Raw genomic sequence first — 20,614 nt, forward strand, 5'->3', positions numbered from 1 at the left:
AACATAGGTGTTCACAGCAGTTAAAAAAGTTAGTATGACAACCTGCAAGTTCATGTCTGCAAATTAAACAAATAGCTGCAACCTTTTAAAAATTAAATGATAAAAGACAGGAAAAATTTTTTTAAAAACTAAGTTTCTTCATATATTTACACAACATCTATATCTGAAGAAGCCAGAAAGGGGACCCAGGGGGGCTGCTGAGTATGTGCATGATAAGTTTCACAAAGCTGTTATTTCTTTTAACCACAATGAGAGAGGAACTGGTTACATCCCATGCCAGAGGCAGCATCCTCTTTTGAAAACAGCATCCTCTGGTTTTTCTTCCTTTCATGTCTGGTGAACTTCCCAATGAGCTAAATTTGAAAATGTTCATGTCAAACAAAACAGAAAAATGTCAATTTCAGTTCCATGCATGGGGTATAAATTAGAATGCTTTCATAAATCAAAGTTACTAGAAGTCTCAGACTTTATCTTTCAAGTGAAAGAGGGTGCATGATGTGATATTGTGTATGGTAATCCTTAACAACGTTGTCTGGGACTCTGGACTTTGTCCTGAGATTGAGATGTCATGTTTCACATTAACCGAAAATCCCTATCGCGTGTATTGATATTCTAACAACCACACATGAACAATGTGAAATACTGTTTACTCAAATGTAGCAATCAATGTTTGCCAAATTCTAAATCAGCGTATACAACACCGCTATATATATTGCAGGATACATAAATAGATTGCAACCTGTGCCTACAGACACGTGGTCAATATGGTAGAAATGTGGTCGTTGCTCTATTTCTATTTTTTTATTATTATTCTTATTTTGGTTAATACAATTAGTGAAGCAGAATCATGAAGAGAATAGATCCATGAAGGACATGAAAACTATAGGGAGCAATGATGTCGAAGAGGCTTACTGAAGAGCAGCATAATTTGGTCAATTCAAACTAGTGAAGAATTTGTAAGTTGTTAGATCATAATTTCGCGGTTTCAAACAGGAACTGCATGCCACTAGATACAGACCTGATTTTTCTCAGTATTCTTAGTAATCCACAACCTTAACCATGAACCTTGTAGCACCTAAAAGATTGCCAGAGAATTTACAAGTTTCTTCTGACTGACTGTGAAGTGTGCTGATCCAAAATGGAGACAGTTACTAACAAATGCCCAAATATCTTGCAGAGCAATAATGGCACTAACCAAAGGTTTAAAAGAAAATATGCATCCCACTCTCTGAGAAATGAACATGAAATGATGTCACAGTTAATACCTTACATAGCAAATTAAGACATTTCACAAGGCTTAATGTGGAATTGAAGCATTAATGTACCTACACATAAAGTTAAGCTCCTCGTACAGATGATACATGTGGCTTATCACCTAAAAAAGCATCATTTAAGCACCAAGATTATCCATAATTAATTTCAAGCTTTCAAAAATGTATATGAAAGCACTCCAATATCATTATATATCAAAATGTGCAAAGATGCACACCCCATTATCGGAGAACAGCATGCATATTGATGTTTTACTTTAATAATCTGAAAAGTGATCAGAGGAGAATCTAATACTCATGACTGATCTCCGAAAGATACCTAGAAAATTTCCTTCCAAAAAATTTACCAGAGGATGTGAATAAGACTGAAATTAGCCATACCAGTGAAGCTGGGGGAAGAAAAGGTTACCATAAGAATACCAACTAGTAATGGACCCATCCATATAACCAGTGCAACAGACATTTAATAATAAAAAAAAATGAAAGCACTAGCTTACCAAATCCTTCACAACATGTCATGTTAACTGCTGGACATAAGTCGATGGAAACGCTGTACTTTCACAGCATACTTGTTCAAATAGTGTGCCTGATTACGGCATGACAAATTACCTCCATAGGAATGTCTCCTTCTCTTTACAAAACGAACTAAGAGATCTTCTGTGTCTAGGACATAAGACACCTGTGGCACAAAGATTTTCATAATCTTTATCAAAGCATATTGTAAAATTTCTACACAAAGGAGGTTCCCAAAATGTAGATGGCAAACAACTGGGACCATAAAAATGATACCTTAGAAGAACTGCATGAGATCTTGCATTCCAAACCGTTGACAACACGGACTCCATCCATGGCAGTGCAGTAGGAAGAGTAGTCATCAGTTCCAAATTTCCGCTTATTTCTGCATAAAATGTACAGCCATTATACACAAAACCCATAGTACAGAGTAAAAGATAATAACAAGCCATTCTGAATACCTTCCAAGAAAAACAGCACGCCTCTTCTTCTTATCAGGATCGCTAGACAAGAAGTCATTGTATAGGTATGCAGTAAAATTGGGATCTATAGAAACAGCAGTAACTTCAGCCTTTTCATGACCATATTCCATCAACTGAATAGATAACTGTGTTGGACTGGAAATCTGCAAAAGAGAATTCAAAACACCACCACCTAAGTGATTTTAATTCCACATCTCACTTAATGACATGTGACACATTTCATCTTCCCCATCCAATGATTGTGGACAGTTTACAATTTGCAAAAGTTCAGAAATAAGAATGAAAACATGCAAGCGTTCTCTTATTTGCAACATTAGACACTGACAGGAATTTTCAACACAAATCCCTAGAACAGGTGCATGCAAATTAATTATGTTCCAACGCGTGATCATACGACTTGTTCCTTGAACCTCCCCTCTCAATTTTTTATTTGATTTTAGTATCTAGACTTTTGTTTTTTTGGACTTACCTTCTTTTTTTTATGTAACCTTTTCTTTATCCATACAAATTGATTCTTAACATTTTTCCCCTGTGAATTTTAATGATTTTAAGAGTCTTGTTTAACTTTCAATAAAATTTTAATATGATTTTAATTCCTTCCTTAAGTTCGACTTCTATAAAATCTTGTTTTAGTACAATGTTCTCAATCCTTCTAAAAGCAAATTGATTCACATGTACACACATGTATATAATATATATACACACATATACACATACAACCGTGTATCGCCATCCACACCCATATATATACAGTTGTATGCATCTATCCCATTTTTATTAAATTCAGATGTTGAATATTCATCTAATGCTTGGATACTCAGCAACCATGTCCTAATGACACTAGGCATATTGTGCATAATGTCTCTGATGAGCAATATCTGGATAATAGTATGATTTGGTTACTTTCATCGCTCACCTTCTATCACCTAAGGTGCTGTGGTCAATTCGTAATGCATGTAAAAACCAATTGGCCCCAATGATAACCCAATATAGGCAGCCAGAGTCCTACCTGTCTTTCAATATATTATTCAGGTTTCCAGTATGGAAGAGGTTTCTAGCTCTCTTATTATTTGGCAAAATAAGTATATGTCTATCACTTCTTATACCAAATTTTCATACAGCAATTAAGATGCCACATGTTGAACAGAAAGGAACAATACCCTAAGATGAGAATGATGAGAACCTACACATTCAAATCGATAGATGCTTTCATCATGAAGGAGGACACGTGCATTTTCATGATAAACAACATCCATGAACCTTCCAGGCCTCCTCGATTTTTCATAAGCATAGAGTTGAAGAAGCTTATTGTCCATATCATCCGATGCCACTGCTTGGAGCTGAAAAGCAGTTCCAGATATAAACACAATACCAAACAATTGAATTAGAGAGAAATCTACCAACCACAACACAATATACCTGTTTAACAACTTTGTATATCAGCTTATCCAATGTAAACAGCACATAGGACTGAGTCCCAATGATAGCACGGCAATCATCTTCAAACTTTGTATTGTCAGCAGAACCATCAAGCAGATTATACAAAGCGCTCATAAATCTGCAACAACAAGATCAAGTATTCATGCATGGCAACCACTTCAAAATTGATTAAAACACAAACAAATGTAAGCTATAAATTACTTTGCATATAAATCAGGAGGGCTTGTTTCCTTTGTAGTTTTCCATTTCCTTTCTGCAGATGATGAATTCATTTTTGCTGAAAGTATCCTCTCATACAAAGTCTGCAACAGAATATGCCAATTTGTTTTTTTTTTTTTTTAAAAAAAAACATATCTAAACTTATATTGATATATGTATAACTCAACCAACCTGATGAAGCCTAAAAAGCACATAAAATGAATCATTCCCATAGAAAATTCTTGAACATTTATCTTCCTTGTCATGAAGAGCTTCGTGCACATGCTTTGCAAGAGGTTTTGCAGTGTGAAGTTGACGTTCTGGAAATGGCAATGATGTTCCTTCATCAGCATCATGTGCATCGACCATTCCCTCAGCCTCACCCTCACTTTCAGCCTTACCATCTGGATCATCATGATCTGCATCATCTTCTTCTTCTTCATGGTCTTCACGGGAGCACTCTTCACCATCACCAGATTCACTGCCTGAAACATCCTCACCGGCCTCGGAAGCATTCTCACTATCCTCTGTTGACCTTTGAGCACTTTCATCACCCTCATCATCAGCATCGGCATCATTATCTCCTGCAGCTACACTAGAAGATGCAACTTCTCCAGGTTTCGGTTGATATTGTCTACTACTAGGACTATTCTTCCGTTTTGGAGCTGCATCTGCTGCAGAATTCTCAAAGACAACAAAGTTGTCTTCTTCAAAATCACCATTGGGTGATAGCTCACCTTCTTCTCTTTCAACTTTTAGGTTATTCTGAGATGGAGAAGGATCATGGTATCTGCGAACTTTGGTGTTTTCAGTTGTGCAACCACCATTTGCAGATGCAACTTGCCTCAGATTCTCACCTCCCTGGAATAATTAGGAAACTCCAAGACATCAGCGTTGAAGTATGCAAGACTCAACAGATGCCAGTTAGCAAGGCAGCACAACCTCATATATTCAGAATGCATTGAAGTAAAGGCCATCAAATACAAACACGATTGAGCATATCAAACAGGAAAAGATATTTAGAAATCACTTCAGAAAACGTTAATGACTCAGGACAAGAACCACGAGACAGCAACTTTACAATTCTCAATAATGAAAAAGCACGAGAAAGGTGCCTTGTGATTCGGTTGAAATATGGGGATAATTCTGCAAGAATTCAGCATGACAGCATATCTGCCTTACAGCAACTAGATATTGACCTTTAAAATCCATAGTGGTGCAACATTAACGAACAGGCCAAATTTGTCTCACACCATTATGCAACAATCACAAGATCTGATATTTTCTAGCAACACTCCCACAGTACTCTCAGAATGCCACCATCTTATTATTGTAAATTTATTGCAACCCCTCTCAATTGCAATAATATTAGGGCATGAGAGAATGCAAAGGTCAGGCATATAAAATAAGGACACTTAAAAAAAGTTTAAAATAAACATGTAATAATAAAATATTAGAAAACCAACAATGAAAGAGGAAAATGAACTAGATCAAAATCACAAACAAATCTAGGACAGCCGTTAAGCAGATCTATAAGAAATTAAGCTTGATTGAAAAAATGAAAAAAAAATTACTTAAGACTCTGCCTGTAATGCACACCTTGTCATGCACTTCTAGAAAAAAAACAACGAACTGCTAAGATACTAATAACTACGAATTTAAGAGGATATCCAGTTACCAAAAATGTTGAACAACTGGTGAAACAACAAAATTGACAAGCAGCCACTTTCTTTGAATAAAACTAGGAACATTCTATATGACCATATGCTGTATTCGTAAGCAAAACTGCTTCATAAGAATAGATGAATCATTAATAAATGAAAAGGCAAAGATTGATAATATAACCATATATCCATTTTTAACCTCTTCTAAAGGCCAGATTTGACCATACTTAAAGACAAGAGAACCTTAACAATTGCACACAATAAAATTTATTTTATACTGCTGCATATAATACTAAACTCAAATAGCTGTTGATCATTAAACAAAATATTCCACAATCTCATTAAGTAAAATTAATATGATCACATGAACACATGTACAAAATAATTTGTTGAAAGTGTATCACATTAGATCAATAGGATTCAAGCATTGCAGTTACTTTGGAGCAAAGATTTTCCTTTTTTTTGGTGGAAATTTGGGGATGATAATTCTATCAAGGGACATAATAAAATATAGCACAACCATCAAACTATTACACCCTTCAATGGCCTGGCAAACTTCCTAGTAAGTCCAGAAATTCTACTATCTGTGAGAAGGATCAAATTTCATTGTCAGAAGGCTGCACAAGGCTCCTGTTAGCTGATAGTTCTACGAAATAAAGACTTTCATGTTTCTTGAAATGCTTCCAATGATCAAGCCTGTAGCTCTTCCATAACCTTGCCAGTGGAGCATAGATTGGACACTTTCTATTTAAGTACCTAGTCATGTCATGCTGAAATATAACTGCTCAATATGTTGAACAGCCATACACAATAAGACAAACAGTTTTTTCACCACAGCAAACAAACTAAGGTCTAGGGTAATTAACATAGGCTTAGTTTTCACCAATGACAACAAAGAAACCACGTTCAACTTGTTATTTAATAAAAGAACTTACATGGCAATGTGCTAAGAATGATGGCATTCAAACAACAAAAATTATGAACACAATGACATTTTCAGTAAGTCACAGAAATATTAATAAGGTAAGAGGCAATGTAATCTTCCTCTTGTACCTCTAATGGAAGAACTTCATTGTTGGCGCATGTTTCAAGAACCCTCTCAGCACCAGCATGACCAGATTTTGCATTTGTTGATCCTTGTTAAATAAAAAAAAAAATCCAAAATTAGAATAAAGAGGAAAAATCATATGAATGATGACTTTCGTGTCAACGAAATTGATTATCCCCTCCCACAGAAGTTTCATTACAGAAAAGGTTACTGGTAAACTACCATAGCAGGGAGCTGAGAAAATTGAAGAAGCATTATCTTCAAGATCAAAAGAGGCAGATAATCAAGAGGGGCAGACTCAATATGAAATATTAGTAGCCTTCACAAGAAAGAGAAACATAGCTTATATTGCCCACAACAAATACGAACCTGATGTGTTTTCATGATTGGCTCTACCATGAGCTTGTTCACCTCTAGATGCAAGAGAATTATTATCTGCTAGTTGTTCAGCAGCTGCAGTCTGTATGGTGACTCCAGATATCTCATCAGCAATAGGAGTGCTCTGCACCTTGACATGAAGTGGAGTGCTACAAGGATTATCACTTCGGCCAGCAGATCGATCAGCATCATGAAAGCCATTTCTGTTGACTGGTGTATCTCCATTAGCTAACCTAGCCTTGTAAAGACTTCCTTGTTCTGGTAAACTGACGTCGTCACCATTCATAATAGGGTTCACTGGCTTGTTGTTTCCAGTAACAACAGCACCAGGACACCCATTGTTTTCCCTAGAACTTGCCAAATTACTTTTGACAGCACGATTTTTAGTTCTCACAACATCTACAGCATCCTCAGCACCTTGGGGTCGGGGCAGAACACCGAACATTGGCTCCAGAAAAGTTGTCCATATTCTCAAAACTTTGTCCAATTGGTCTGTCGATGTGCAGACCTCTCCACATGAATACTTAATGATATGATATAGATCTTCATGAATATCTGGATCAGCATACTCAAATTCCATATTAGGAATGATAGGTCGGCGATTCCCAGCAGCAATTGCCAGAAGTACATCATCCTCCTTCCGTTTCTTCTCATTAATTTCTTTAATTTCAGATAATAAAGCTGTAACATATGAAGTTCACAGCAAATATTGAAAATTAGACATCAGTAAAAGAAGCTGTTTCTTTAAATCATAAAATAAGAATGATTGACTGACACATCAATTTTTCATCCAAATAAAAAATAAGTGATCCACCAAGCGATTTGAATAAGTGAATGTAAATGAAGCCATGCAAGTAATAGTACACCAAAAACTTATTTACAGTCAGTATGTCAATGAGCTCTTAAATGCTTTGATTGTAACATAAGAAAATGACTACAAGAAAAGAGTAAAAATGCTTTGATTGTAACATAATCAATCAGTCAGTATAGAGGAAATGCCATCGGACATGCTGGAATCTGCAGGGTGAGGGTGATGCAAAAAATCATCAATAATTTTCTTTAAAAAACCACATAGCAAGGATACAAAGAGAATAAAGGTATTTAAACCATGCAATAAAAATTTGAAGATCTCCATAGGGCCGAAGCACATCTTTTGCAGATTGAGAATACAAATGAGTAAATCTTATACCCAAGCAAACAGAAAACACGAACCAGTACACATGCAAGTATGAATTTGTTCATAAGTCAAGCTTCTGGCAGCATTCTACTTAGCTAAAAGTTTCATCAGGACCGTCATCAGCTATTTGGATTTATAAGAATTTTCAACAGCAAAATGGTTGGTTCAAGTAATAAATGAAGCAAACTCATCAAATTGATGGTTTTATTAAAATGTGTCATACTTAAAAATCAATTGTATTATTTTATAAACACCGTGCAGAGCAAGCAATCCCCTTGTTTTATAGCATGTATTCAAGAGAAACATTTTTCAACCAAAAGTCCAATATTATGTCAACTATTGGAAACACTTATCAATTGTATAACCAGGTGTAATTAGTATGATTTTGTTTCTACAGAAATATGCGAGAATTCTGCTGTCATAAGTTGAATCCAATTAACCAGTTCCCCACCTAAGGCCCAAACTACACACAACAGATCCCTGTTATTTGTGGACGTGTAGAAACACATGCAGAATTCACCTTCACTAAGACAGTTCACACTTATGCACACATTTTACCCAAGTTTTGTCTAAACAAGAAGCTGCTTGTTTTCCAAAGTGGGGACTCTTCTTATATTTTTTCAGTGAAGTTTGCAGAGTTGTTAATCAAAAACAAGGGAGAAGACAAAACCAAACCTAGTACACATTTTTCAAAAAACAGATATCTCCTGGTCCAATCCTTATCTTCTTAATAGCAAGTTTATAAAATTTATATACACATGAAATTCGTGATAACAGAAAACAAAACTATTCGACCATGGAAACTTAAATATTGATTAAGTTAGAGTAAAAAAATTCCTGACACCAGCAGGATCGAGTAGAAGCATGAAAAGTGTCAAAACACCATTTGACATCACCTTCTTTATTTTGAGCCTTTTCATTTGATGCCATCAAACACATGACAGTAGGATAATAAAATTTAATATCAGTCCTAGCTAAGATTACTATTAGTGGATCCTGGCTTGCATTCTTTGGCAAGGTAAGGCCATAAAGGCATTACCTGACCAAAGAAAAAAAATAGATAGCTCAAGGTTAGATGCCTTAGCATTTTGTAGGTACAAGGCAACATTAAGACAAAACAGCTAATAAGACATTTTCAGAAAACAAAACTATTCGACCATGGAAACTTAAATATTGATTAAGTTAGAGTAAAAAAATTCCTGACACCATCAGGATCGAGTAGAAGCATGAAAAGTGTCAAAACACCATTTGACATCACCTTCTTTATTTTGAGCCTTTTCATTTGATGCCATCAAACACATGACAGTAGGATAATAAAATTTGATATCAGTCCTAGCTAAGATTACTATTAGTGGATCCTGGCTTGCATTCTTTGGCAAGGTAAGGCCATAAAGGCATTACCTGACCATAGATAGCTCAAGGTTAGATGCCTTAGCATTTTTGTAGGTACAAGGCAACATTAAGACAAAAACAGCTAATAAGACATTTTTCAGAAAACAAAACTATTCGACCATGGAAACTTAAATATTGATTAAGTTAGAGTAAAAATTCCTGACACCATCAGGATCGAGTAGAAGCATGAAAAGTGTCAAAACACCATTTGACATCACCTTCTTTATTTTGAGCCTTTTCATTTGATGCCATCAAACACATGACAGTAGGATAATAAAATTTGATATCAGTCCTAGCTAAGATTACTATTAGTGGATCCTGGCTTGCATTCTTTGGCAAGGTAAGGCCATAAAGGCATTACCTGACCAAAGAAAAAAAAATAGATAGCTCAAGGTTAGATGCCTTAGCATTTTGTAGGTACAAGGCAACATTAAGACAAAACAGCTAATAAGACATTTTCAACCAAATTCTAATGCAGCAAACCATGTTGGCAATACCCCTCTAGTAAAAGAGAAATAGATCAGACAAAATCAATAAATTCTATACTACAAAGTACCATAGCACATATACAAAGAAAAATTATCATTCGACTTACCTTTTGTGCTCAAGCTCTTTGTGTCCTGTTGTTTGAAATAGAAACTACGATGATCAAGTGATTTGTGATAATTCTTGGAATAAATTTCAGCCCAGACCTTATTAAAGTCTGAACGACACCTTGACCACTCCTCTTGCTTCTGTTTCAAACGAGTTAGTATCACAGGCAAAGCAAGGCTAGCATTCTTCCGAAGAACATCCATCACATCAAGTCCATGATCACCATATAATCTTTCAATGCACCTCAAGTTTAAAGCTGTCACAAAATAAATAATAATAATAAAATAAAAAAATAAATCACTAAATGTTAATATCTCCAAATTGAAATACTGGCTTCATAGTAGTACTCACGAGTGAAGTGATCTTCAATACGAATTGGGCTTTCAATTTTGACTGTGTTATCTTGAATCTTTTCTAGCAACTCTTCAACTCGTTTGGTAGTTGCATTCACCGATTCCAGTAGCATATCCAATTCAAACCTAACAAAGTCCAATAAAAACCTAAGATTCCTAATAATAAACCAAAATCACCTACACGATTAATTACAAAAGCTTTTTGACAAGCACTTGCTGCAATTGGTCATGTAGAACCAAACAAATATCAATAAACCAACACAAACTTGCACTAGTTATCAAATAAGATGAATTTATATGAAATTCAAACCTATAATTAATAAATAGTGGCCTTTTATTTAATACAAAAAAGACATAAAAGCATCAGAATGCTTACATAACTACACAAAATGAGTCAACTGATATATCTCATGTAGAGTATGGCAAAGAGGCAAGAAACTATGCTGGAAGAGCCTTAATGTTTTAGTGTCATCTCCCTTGTCAAGATTGACATAACAAGCGAAAGACTAAAGAAAAGTATATACAATTAGCAGAAGATTTGAAGAAAGGTACCGATCATCTTCACATCTGAATAAGCTTTCCTCATATTGGTTTTTGCGCATATGCTTAAAAGAATAGTCCTCACTTCCAGAAGTTACGGATACCCAGACATCATTCAGGACTGATGCACCGAGCTCAGTTCTATGACTAGCAGGAGGTGTTGGATACTAGCAATAGACAAGAACAAATTAACAAAATGCAAACATGTAATACTGTGTCAGTAGATAAAACACATTGAAGCTGTTAACAATTTACATTCTTAGGAAGAAGCCGGTAACTAGGGGTACAACGCTGACAGTTAGAGAGATCAAGCTCTGAAATTGGTTTGCTCAAATTATACTTTTCTTTATTTGCAGTCAAAGTGCTCCGCTGAGATGCTGTATCTTTAGAGACAAAAGGTACACCTTTATCAAGTCTTTCCCTCTCTCTATCCCTTTCCCTCTCACGATCTCTTTCTTTGTCCTTCTCATCCCTTTCGTACTCTCTGTCTCTATCTCTCTCCTCGCCCTTAACTGGTCTAGCTATGTGCCCTTCATTCCATAAAGACTCTATTAGTTTAAAAATCACAGGTAATCATATATTTCAATACTAAAAGCAAAAAGTAAACCATAAAAGCCTGACAGTTTTTTGTTCAAGAAACTAAAATAGTTGATGCCGTATATTATAGGACGGAATATCAGACAGAATGCATACTTTTATTGATTACACCGGTCAAAAATCCATCTGCAAAGAAGGCAACACCCTCAGAAAACAATCAATAGAGAAAAAAAAAAATCCTTGAATAAGTGAATTAAAAACAATATCATGAATAGTCCTCCTGTAGAACATGCCATTACCTATACTTCCAGGGTTGGCAAAAATTTCATCGAGACCATCCATAAGGTCTGGATATTTTTCCAGGACATCGCACAGCTAAAAAAAGAATGCGATAGTGTTAAAAGATAACCACTTACAAATACTGTAAACAACTGAATGAGAATGAGATGTATGTATCTGATATACTAGTGAAAATTCATTGCGAAAATAGATTATGTACCTAAGGTGCACAACTTTTCTGATGACACAGAAGTCAACTAGAAGCTATAAAGAAAATTAAGTTTTCAAAGAAAGAAAATATCTGAGCACCAACCATTTTCATATCAAATGTAGAGTTATTTTACATGAACATATGAGTTCTACTCTATTTGAAAAATATCTACAAGGTAAATTTTAACAGCACAATAGTTTCAAGGTCACTCCACAACAGCTGCCCTTAATGGACGAACAAAAACATAGAGTAAAACCAACAGTGAAAAAAATAAGAAGGAACTTGACTAAAAGTAGAAACGAATACAAATTTCTGGTTGGAAACTGATTAGGCAACTCAGTGAAGAACAACCACAATATTTGCCTTCCAAAAATCTGTCCAAACAGTAGCATGATAACACGTTAAGTCACTGTTAAATTTAGTCTAAAACACCAAGCATTAATTTTATGGTTAATGATGCCACAATACTAAATTCACAAAACAATAAAGTTTTTAAATACTTCAATAAATTCTAAAGAGAAGGAAATAAAAGAATCTGGATATTTTAGTTAAAAAAATTTCTGAGTAACAAGAAAACAATGAGTTATTTCATAAAACTAGAAGAAAGTTACTTCCCAGAAATGAATATCACATTTGACAATAAGAAGTGCACAATTTTTCAAATGCATTAGCTAATCACAATACTAGCTTCTATAAATTATGGTTCATAGAGGATGATAATTACACAATCAACATAAAAATAAATAAAATACCCAGGAAAGCAAAGATGTCAAAGTTGATTAGTCTGCAATGCCATACTTTCATGCAGAAAAAAAATACTATTCTAGTATCCAGCCAGGGCCAAGGATATAAAGCTCATGGTTGATACTATTACAAAACAACGCACATCTATGATGCTGACAAGCCTTGTTGTTATACAAGCTAGCTTGGCAGATAAGTCTGTGAATAAAGGGCCCTTAGAGGAACTTCAGCACAACTTCGGAAATTTGTAAACTATAAGCAACAACATTTGAGAGACCTTGATCAACATTTTAAGTTATATGTCAATCAGTAGTGTAGGTTTGATGAATTGTGTCAGAATAATCAAGTCAATCTATCAGCTTCTAGCACACTAAGTTAATGGATGGAGGTGTACCAAAATAAAACAGCAGTTGTTGAAATTAAAGAAAATATAACCTCGACTATATATCTTAAGTTATTTAGTTATTTAATGAAAACCCCTTGGACGAATCTGAAGAAGGTAGAATAAGCCTACTTTTTGCAAGTCAAGACTTAAGCAGACAATATAAGTAAGCAATCAGGACTAATAAAATACAAGGGCATACTTGAAATTTACTCACCATAAAAAAAAACATTATTTTATACAAAAATGAAAAAAGCAACACTAAAGTTTTACAATCAAGCCATGACTCATGATAAAGAGCTGATTGTGATTTGCTTTAGTAATCAGGCCTAAACATAGCAATATGAACTTCAAAATTTTGCAGATACATTGAGAACAGAATAAATAAGTGAATCTCACCAAGTTCTTTAGCTCAGATTTACTTATTATCTCTTTGCTATATATATCAATGCATTTCAAGAACTCCTGATATCCATCCGGATGCAACTTCTCCTTGACCTTATCAAAGTAATTAACTTCCTGTGGGTAAACACCTGCCACACATATAGAAGATTTAGATAGAAGATCAAAATTAGGTACAACTTAAAGATGAGCAACTATTCAACAGTGCATTTGGTTAACTGCCAATATACACAAGAAAATAGTGAACTGGTAAAAAAAATGAAGTTTGTTTCAAGCTACTATAGATGTAAAGAAACTGGTATGATTTTGAAAAGCCTTTGACAATTATTTACCCCTATAGATCTTTGAGACAAGATCTTAAACAATTTGTAACACAACCAGAACACAATAATCAACACAAATGACAACATGAAATATATTGCTCTCTGATTCAAAAGACAATTTATTACATACTTAAGTTAAGATAGATACTTCGCTCAAAATTTGCTTTCTTAATGCTCAGTTTTCATTTTAAGCTGAAAACCTCAACATCATCTCAAAAACTCAAAGCCCACTACAACTCCTCTAACCTGTTGTTTATCTACAAGAACCTAGTGTTGCTCAAAATGTAAAATACTGCAAAATAGTGATAGAGAAAAGCAAGCAGATATTAAAAGTTAACGGGCTACAAAATCATATGGAAACAGATGGCTGATTGATATGAAAATGCTCAAATGGTTGAGACGAGATTTTCCTTCCAACAAGATATAATATAGATGAGCAATTGATAGTTGGAGTCAGCTCAGGAGATGAAGACTAATAGACATTTATCAACTAAAATTGTGTGTAATCTGGATTTTCATACTCAAGTAACAAATAGAACAAACATGACTAACCTTAAGTCATTTAAAATTCTACAAAGGAAAATGGCATGCATGCGCAACTAGGTCAGCAATTTGCTTGGGATATACATCTACATTCTGAAATCAAACCTTCAAGAACTTAAATTTTACCACTGAAGGGTCTATTGTCCACAATATATTAGCATGGTGCCAACAGAAAATGGAAAATAACTTGCCCTAGAATATAGAGCAAATAATAAAATTACTAAAAAGAATACACAAAAATACCATTGTTTCAAGTGTATGCATATGCACATGTGCATAGGAATTAAAAAAAATCATTATTGACTCACTCTTCAAGGCATTCTTATCATCATAAGAGGAAGCTGAAATGCTATATGTTGCAAAGTTCTCAGCACCTTCCCCACCTTGATGTAACTGCTCGGGCATGGCATCATTACCTATTCGAGAAGGTTTTCTTCTGCGCTGCATATTGTCCAAATCCCTACTATCATGTTCCAAATCCTTTTCATCCCGCTCATGGTCTCTCTTATCCCTGTCTTCCTTCCTATCCTTTTCCCTTTCAGCCCTTCTTCTCTGCCTATCATGATCCAGGTCAGGACGATCAACTGTGAGGTCCCGATCAGTGTGTGAATTGTAAGTTCTCTCCCTCTAAAATTGAAATACAAACGCAACAAGTCAGATCAAATTGTTCACTGATAATAATTTATACTCACAATAGCACACATACATAGTGAATTAAGAGAAAATGATAGTGCAAGGAAGAAAGTCGAAAGCCAAAAGCTAGAATGATTTTACATTACATCCATTGACTCTCAAATGTAAATGCTCATTCAAAAGTTCCAAAATAATAATGATAAATATTGACTCACAAATAGATGAAAAACTTCCGTAAATACCCAGAGTACCTGACCCGGAGATGTTAACTTCAATCCTGGCACAATAGAAGGCCTCCCATCCCAGCGGAACATCGGTCTAGCAGCAGATACATTCTGCTGAGCTCCTGTGGCTGAGGTATCAGGTAAAAAGTGTGTGAACTCATCAAGCAAATCGTGATGATCCCGGAATAGTGTCGCGACCTACAAAATAATCATAGCAACAACAGTAAAAAAAATTGTACAAAGGTGATTCCCTTAAGGAGACAGACAACAACAACAAATCACTAAGATGTTCAAAGGTACGGGGTACCTCTTCATAGACATCAGTGATGGACTTGTTCTCCCTACGATACATATTTAGAATGTCAAGGAATGACTTGTACACATGCTCCTCATTCTGAAAACGATTCTGCACTAGGAAAGATACAAGTCAAATGGATGAAGAAAATCCTTATTCAGAAACTAGACTATATAAACAACCAAGATTCTTCTGCTTCAAAATAAAAGATAAATATATCACCTTTATTTTGTTTACAAAAGTGATTGCTTCTTGGAATTCAACAGGCTTCTTTTCTTCAGCAGGTAGCTTGATCTCATAACCTTTAGGCAGGAATGTGTTGAATCCAAGTATCAAATCACGATGCCCTTTAAACAACTCCTTCACCCTTGCTATAACACCACTTGTGTCGATCCTGCAGCATGCATAACATTATCAAAGAACTAAATTGACAACCAAAAAGAACAAAAAATTACTAATATGTACAAATCAAAGACTATGAAATGATAATGACAGGACAAACCTTTGGCTCTTAAAATCCTTCATTACTTCCAGAAATTCATCATATTTCTCTTTGGTGTCATGGAAGATGTCCTTCACGGCCTTTAAATAGGCAAGGGCATCATGAGTCGTCAATTTACTAGAGTTGCTCACCGCTGCTGAATTCGCCATATGTGCTTGCCCAGACCTTCATCAAAATACACCAAACCCCGATAAACTGAACCAGATCGACACCATAATCAATACAAATTGGGCGAAAAAATCTCCTTTTCTTTTTTCTTTTTCATTCCGCCCTTCAATTTTGTCAAAGATCCACAAAAATTCAAACCCCAACAAAACTATTAAAGATAGTACTTTTCTCAGACACGGAAATTAAACCGAAAAACAACAACAAAATAAAAAAAAAATCCCATTTTCTCTTTTTCTTTTCATTTGTTCCTTCAAACTTTTGCCAAGGATCCACCCAAATTTAATCCCGAACAAAATTATTAAAAAAAAATCGCATTTTTCCAAGCCAGGGAGATCAAACTTTCATATATATAAAATAAAATAAAATCACAAAAACAAAAACTAAAAATTCCAAAAACCAGAAATCAGAAACCCACTCACATCGACGAATTGGGCCGCTTTATCTGCGAACTCGAGTAACTATCCTCTCTACCCTTTTTCATCGCTCATCAAATCAAACCCAAAGAACAACCAAACCCAAAACCCCTCCCCTCCTCTTCCTCCAACCCAACACACCACTCCCAACGTTGATCGCCTCCGCTTCGTCCTCTTTCCCCTTTCCGATCACGATCGCCCCTCCCCTACGGATCTGGACTCGAAACACAGCCAGATCATCCACCCCCAATCAAATTCCACCCTCCAACGCCCCCAACAAAGCGCGACAGAAGGAGAGAAGCGAGGAATCGCGGCTTCTCCTTCCTCGCTGCCTTCGCCCCCAGAGAAAGAACGCGAGAGAGAGAGAGAGAAAGGAAGAGTCTTTTGTGTAAAAAAGCAGCGCCCGAGTGTTGTTAGTGTTTTTGTATAATAAGCAAAACGAGAAATGAGATTGTGAATAGATAGAGATAGCTTTGAGAGAAAAAAAAAAACAAAAACTCAAGGGAAACGAACGAGAGACGGTGGCATCCTGACCGTTGGATAGAATTACGTGGCAATAATCTAACGGGTGAAAGAAGGGGAAGTGGTGATCTAACGGTGTGGATTAGGATGGCTGTGGGTTAGGTTTTTTTGAGGGCATGGAACACGGGATGTGGTGATCTTTTTATTGGGCCGGGCCGGGCCGGGCCGGTTTGAGCTGTTAGGCCCTTTTCCATTTCATCCTTTGAATTATGTCTATTTTGAAAATTATTATTGCAGAAAATTATTTACATACCCTTATTAAAGTGGAAAATTATTATTGGTTATAAGTTCACATATGAGTGGTTAGTTTTTGTGAAAATAGTATAGAAGTTAATAAAAATAATTTATAAGGGTGTGTGTAAATAAAAGTTTTTATAAGAATTATATTTGTAATTACAAAATTTTGCTGGTAAAAATCATATTTGTTTAAATAGCTTTCAAAAACATATTTATTGTTTATATGCCTACTAACTCTAGAATTTCAATTTTTAACGAAATTATAGTTGAGTGATTCTTAGTATATATCTATAAAAACATGACATTTCTATTTAGTTGAAAAGTTTACACAAGTTTATATTATGAAAATTCTATTTCACATGTTTTTCTCTTTTTTTTTTTTAGAACTAATCAAATAAAATAGTGAAAGTTATGCAAAATGTAAAACTGTTTTAACTGGTATTTTCTGTGTATATAAAATTTGAACTCAAAATTATTTATTTAAGTGATTTAAACATTTATTATTTGGACTAACCCCAATTAATTTCTTTCAATTTTATTAAATGCATGTTTTGATAGATTTTAATCTATGCATATATTTTATAATTGCATAAAAACATTAAAAAAATTTGTTTGCATGCCCTTGTAAAAATAAAAAAATTACTTATATACTACTATAAAAGAATGTGCACAAATCATTCTTATTTGTTTATTATAAAAAATATCTAAAAAGGATTTTTTTTTTTTTTAAGAAACCAAAAAAATTAATTAAAATACCAACCTAATTTTACCCTCTTCCCTCATTCATTATGGAAAACAATATATAAGTTAATTTATATTTTTGATAAAATTTGTGAGTTGATTTTGATATATATAAAAAAAACATGTAAAAACCGTTTTCTAAGGGTATAGAAACTTAAATATATTTTTTCCCCCTATATTATTAAATAACATAATATCTGTAACAATTTTAACATTTTGGGATTATATTAAAAAAATTTATGATGGTATTTATGTAATTTTGGGGTGTTTTGCGGACGTATGTATATATATACCTTTATTTTAATTATATTTTTGGCTGGACATACATGTGCATGTAGGAACTTGGTCAATTTTGTAAGTGAAGCCATAACTTCTTTTTTTTTTCTTTTTTTTCTTTTTTTTTTTTGACAATAATGCCACAAAATTAAAAATATGATGATTAGATACAATGCAACTCAAAAAATGGAACTGAATGCTAACTATCCTTCTTGACAAATCAGTACCATGTTGATAATGACTGACATATTTCAACTCAATTTTATTATTCTTCCACATTATGGCTCCGTCCATTCTAACAAAACACGTTTAAAGTTTTGATACTATGATTAAAAAACATTTAATACTTTAAATTATAATAATATTTAGCTAAAATATTTTTTAATGCAAAACACTACCAAGTATTATTCAAGTTTTTTTTATGGTAAATGCCACAAACGCATAGAAATTTAAAGGTTATACATACAACAAAGAATTAATCGTTAAGCCATGCACCCGTCACCCAATAGTATGTTAAAAAAAAAAAAATAAATCTAGTTATCCAAGTGTTCAAACAAAATAAAAAAAACACACTTATGTTAATGATCGATAGCCATTAATCTTGACTTTGAAATCACCTTGTGTGTAATTAGAGCCACCAATGTGTTGTTTTCATCCAACCTCATTGCCTATAAAAGGGGAAGACCTTTGGATGATTTGGCGTGCCAAAGTTCATAAATGTTCTGATGAACAAGCAAGAGAAAAAAATCAAGAGAGAGTGAGCGTGATAGTTCTTGAGCAAAAATATTATAAAATCTTTTAAGTATTCTTAGATGTGTGACATACAAAAGAGAGTGTGTGGGGTGTATTTTTGTACTCTTGAATAATTTTTCACAGTGGTACTGCAGTGATAATAGGAAACAGTACGTAACCCATTTAAAGGTGAACCTGTATAAATTATGGTGTCTTGTTTCTTCTTTACTCTATTCTCTTATTTTATTTCATTTTTATCTTTTTTGTTAAGTAGAATTTAGGTTACATAACCCTACAAATTCTTAATATAGTACAAGAATTGCGTTGCAAGTTTTGGCACTACTGTGTTGTTTATAGTGCTTTGAATTCGAGCAAAAAAAAAAAATCTAACAAATCAAATCTTTAGCAGTGAAGTTAGTCTATTTAGACTAAAAGTCTTTTGGTAAATAATATTTTTTATACAGTTAGTATCAATTTGTAGATAATATTTATTAATATAAAAATATAATTAGAAATTTTTTGAGATATTATATTATTTTTTTAAATAGCGCTTATTAGGGATAAAAGGAGTAATATTGCAAAAGTTGTTAGCTCAAGATTACAATATATAGAATGTGGTAATATTTTCCTTTTATCACATATTAATATGGTTTATTTTATTTAATAAAAAGCCATTAATAATATCTTTGGAGCTACCTTCTTCTGGTCTATTATTTAGGGCCCATTTAGATTTTTTTTTTTAATGAACACTTTTGAAAACACATGTGTGCTTGGGTATTTTCATATCCTAAACTATTTTTTTATTTTAATAATATAACACCTTTATTGCTATTTTAATTAATAAATCCAATATGGCTATATATATTTCCCAAAAAAACAAATCAAAGATGTGAACAACTTCTTTATTCTGTCCCATGGTTCACCAACTCTTCCCAATAAATCATGATCAAAGTAATACAATATTCTTGTTAGAGTCTTGAGTTAATGTTCTAAGATGTTCTCTCAACCACATTCTTCTGTTTGAATTTGAAGGTTACATTCAATGTAAAACCAATTTTTTCATTAAAAAAAAAAATTGGATAGGTCACAGCTATATTAATGTCAAAAAAATATAAATGACCATGTAGGGATAGAAAAGTATTTTCCTTTTTTTCTTTCTTGAAACTTATTTCTTATGAATATAATTTTCTTTTAAATTTTTTTCACAAGGGTTTGTTTTCATAACCCATGAGAATCAAAACTTGTGTGCATATTCATAAAATTGCAATTCCACTATAATCTCCTACAAACCATGAAATTTTTAAGTATCATTCAAACTTGCTTGTACACACCTTTACAAAATCAGGCAATTACAAATATACCCTTCAAGATATTCCGATTGACATACATACTCCGCTAAAACC

The 20,614-nt window shown here is 33.9% G+C and overlaps 1 protein-coding gene across 3 annotated transcripts; it reads right to left on the bottom strand.

Moving 5' to 3' along the window:
- Window positions 1-274: 274 nt before the first annotated feature.
- LOC120251633 (paired amphipathic helix protein Sin3-like 3) lies at window positions 275-17,127 on the bottom strand. Of its 3 annotated transcripts, none has more exons than XM_039260224.1 (23): window positions 16,710-17,127; window positions 16,123-16,287; window positions 15,843-16,014; window positions 15,633-15,731; window positions 15,353-15,523; window positions 14,777-15,095; window positions 13,600-13,733; window positions 11,887-11,962; window positions 11,744-11,773; window positions 11,306-11,580; window positions 11,063-11,217; window positions 10,509-10,636; window positions 10,159-10,413; window positions 6,986-7,675; window positions 6,622-6,704; window positions 4,097-4,765; window positions 3,908-4,008; window positions 3,686-3,824; window positions 3,454-3,606; window positions 2,246-2,409; window positions 2,061-2,169; window positions 1,769-1,950; window positions 275-353 (listed from the first exon to the last, which is right to left on the bottom strand). In XM_039260224.1, exons 1-22 carry the CDS (start codon window positions 16,769-16,771, stop codon window positions 1,792-1,794), a joined length of 4,308 nt encoding a protein of 1,435 aa, XP_039116158.1. In that variant the 5' UTR covers window positions 16,772-17,127; the 3' UTR covers window positions 275-353; window positions 1,769-1,791. The 3 variants fall into 3 exon arrangements, with proteins under 3 accessions (XP_039116158.1, XP_039116160.1, XP_039116159.1); XM_039260226.1 differs by having other exon boundaries at window positions 16,123-16,317; window positions 16,710-17,126; XM_039260225.1 differs by lacking the exon at window positions 275-353 and adding an exon at window positions 360-552.
- Between the last annotated feature and the right edge of the window lie 3,487 nt (window positions 17,128-20,614).

This window comes from Dioscorea cayenensis, chromosome 20 (assembly GCF_009730915.1).
Source record: "Dioscorea cayenensis subsp. rotundata cultivar TDr96_F1 chromosome 20, TDr96_F1_v2_PseudoChromosome.rev07_lg8_w22 25.fasta, whole genome shotgun sequence".
Classification (NCBI taxonomy): domain Eukaryota; kingdom Viridiplantae; phylum Streptophyta; class Magnoliopsida; order Dioscoreales; family Dioscoreaceae; genus Dioscorea; species Dioscorea cayenensis.

What these genes read in the sequence shown, in the direction of transcription:
- LOC120251633 (XM_039260224.1), bottom strand. Translation starts at nt 16,771, where the DNA reads ATGAAAAAGGGTAGAGAGGATAGTTACTCGAGTTCGCAGATAAAGCGG. An exon ending in TATTGAAGATCACTTCACTC is followed by an intron (nt 10,414 to 10,508) that starts GTGAGTACTACT and finishes ATTTTGTGACAG; the next exon opens with CTTTAAACTTGAGGTGCATT. An exon ending in AAAGAGCTTGAGCACAAAAG is followed by an intron (nt 7,676 to 10,158) that starts GTAAGTCGAATG and finishes CATATGTTACAG; the next exon opens with CTTTATTATCTGAAATTAAA.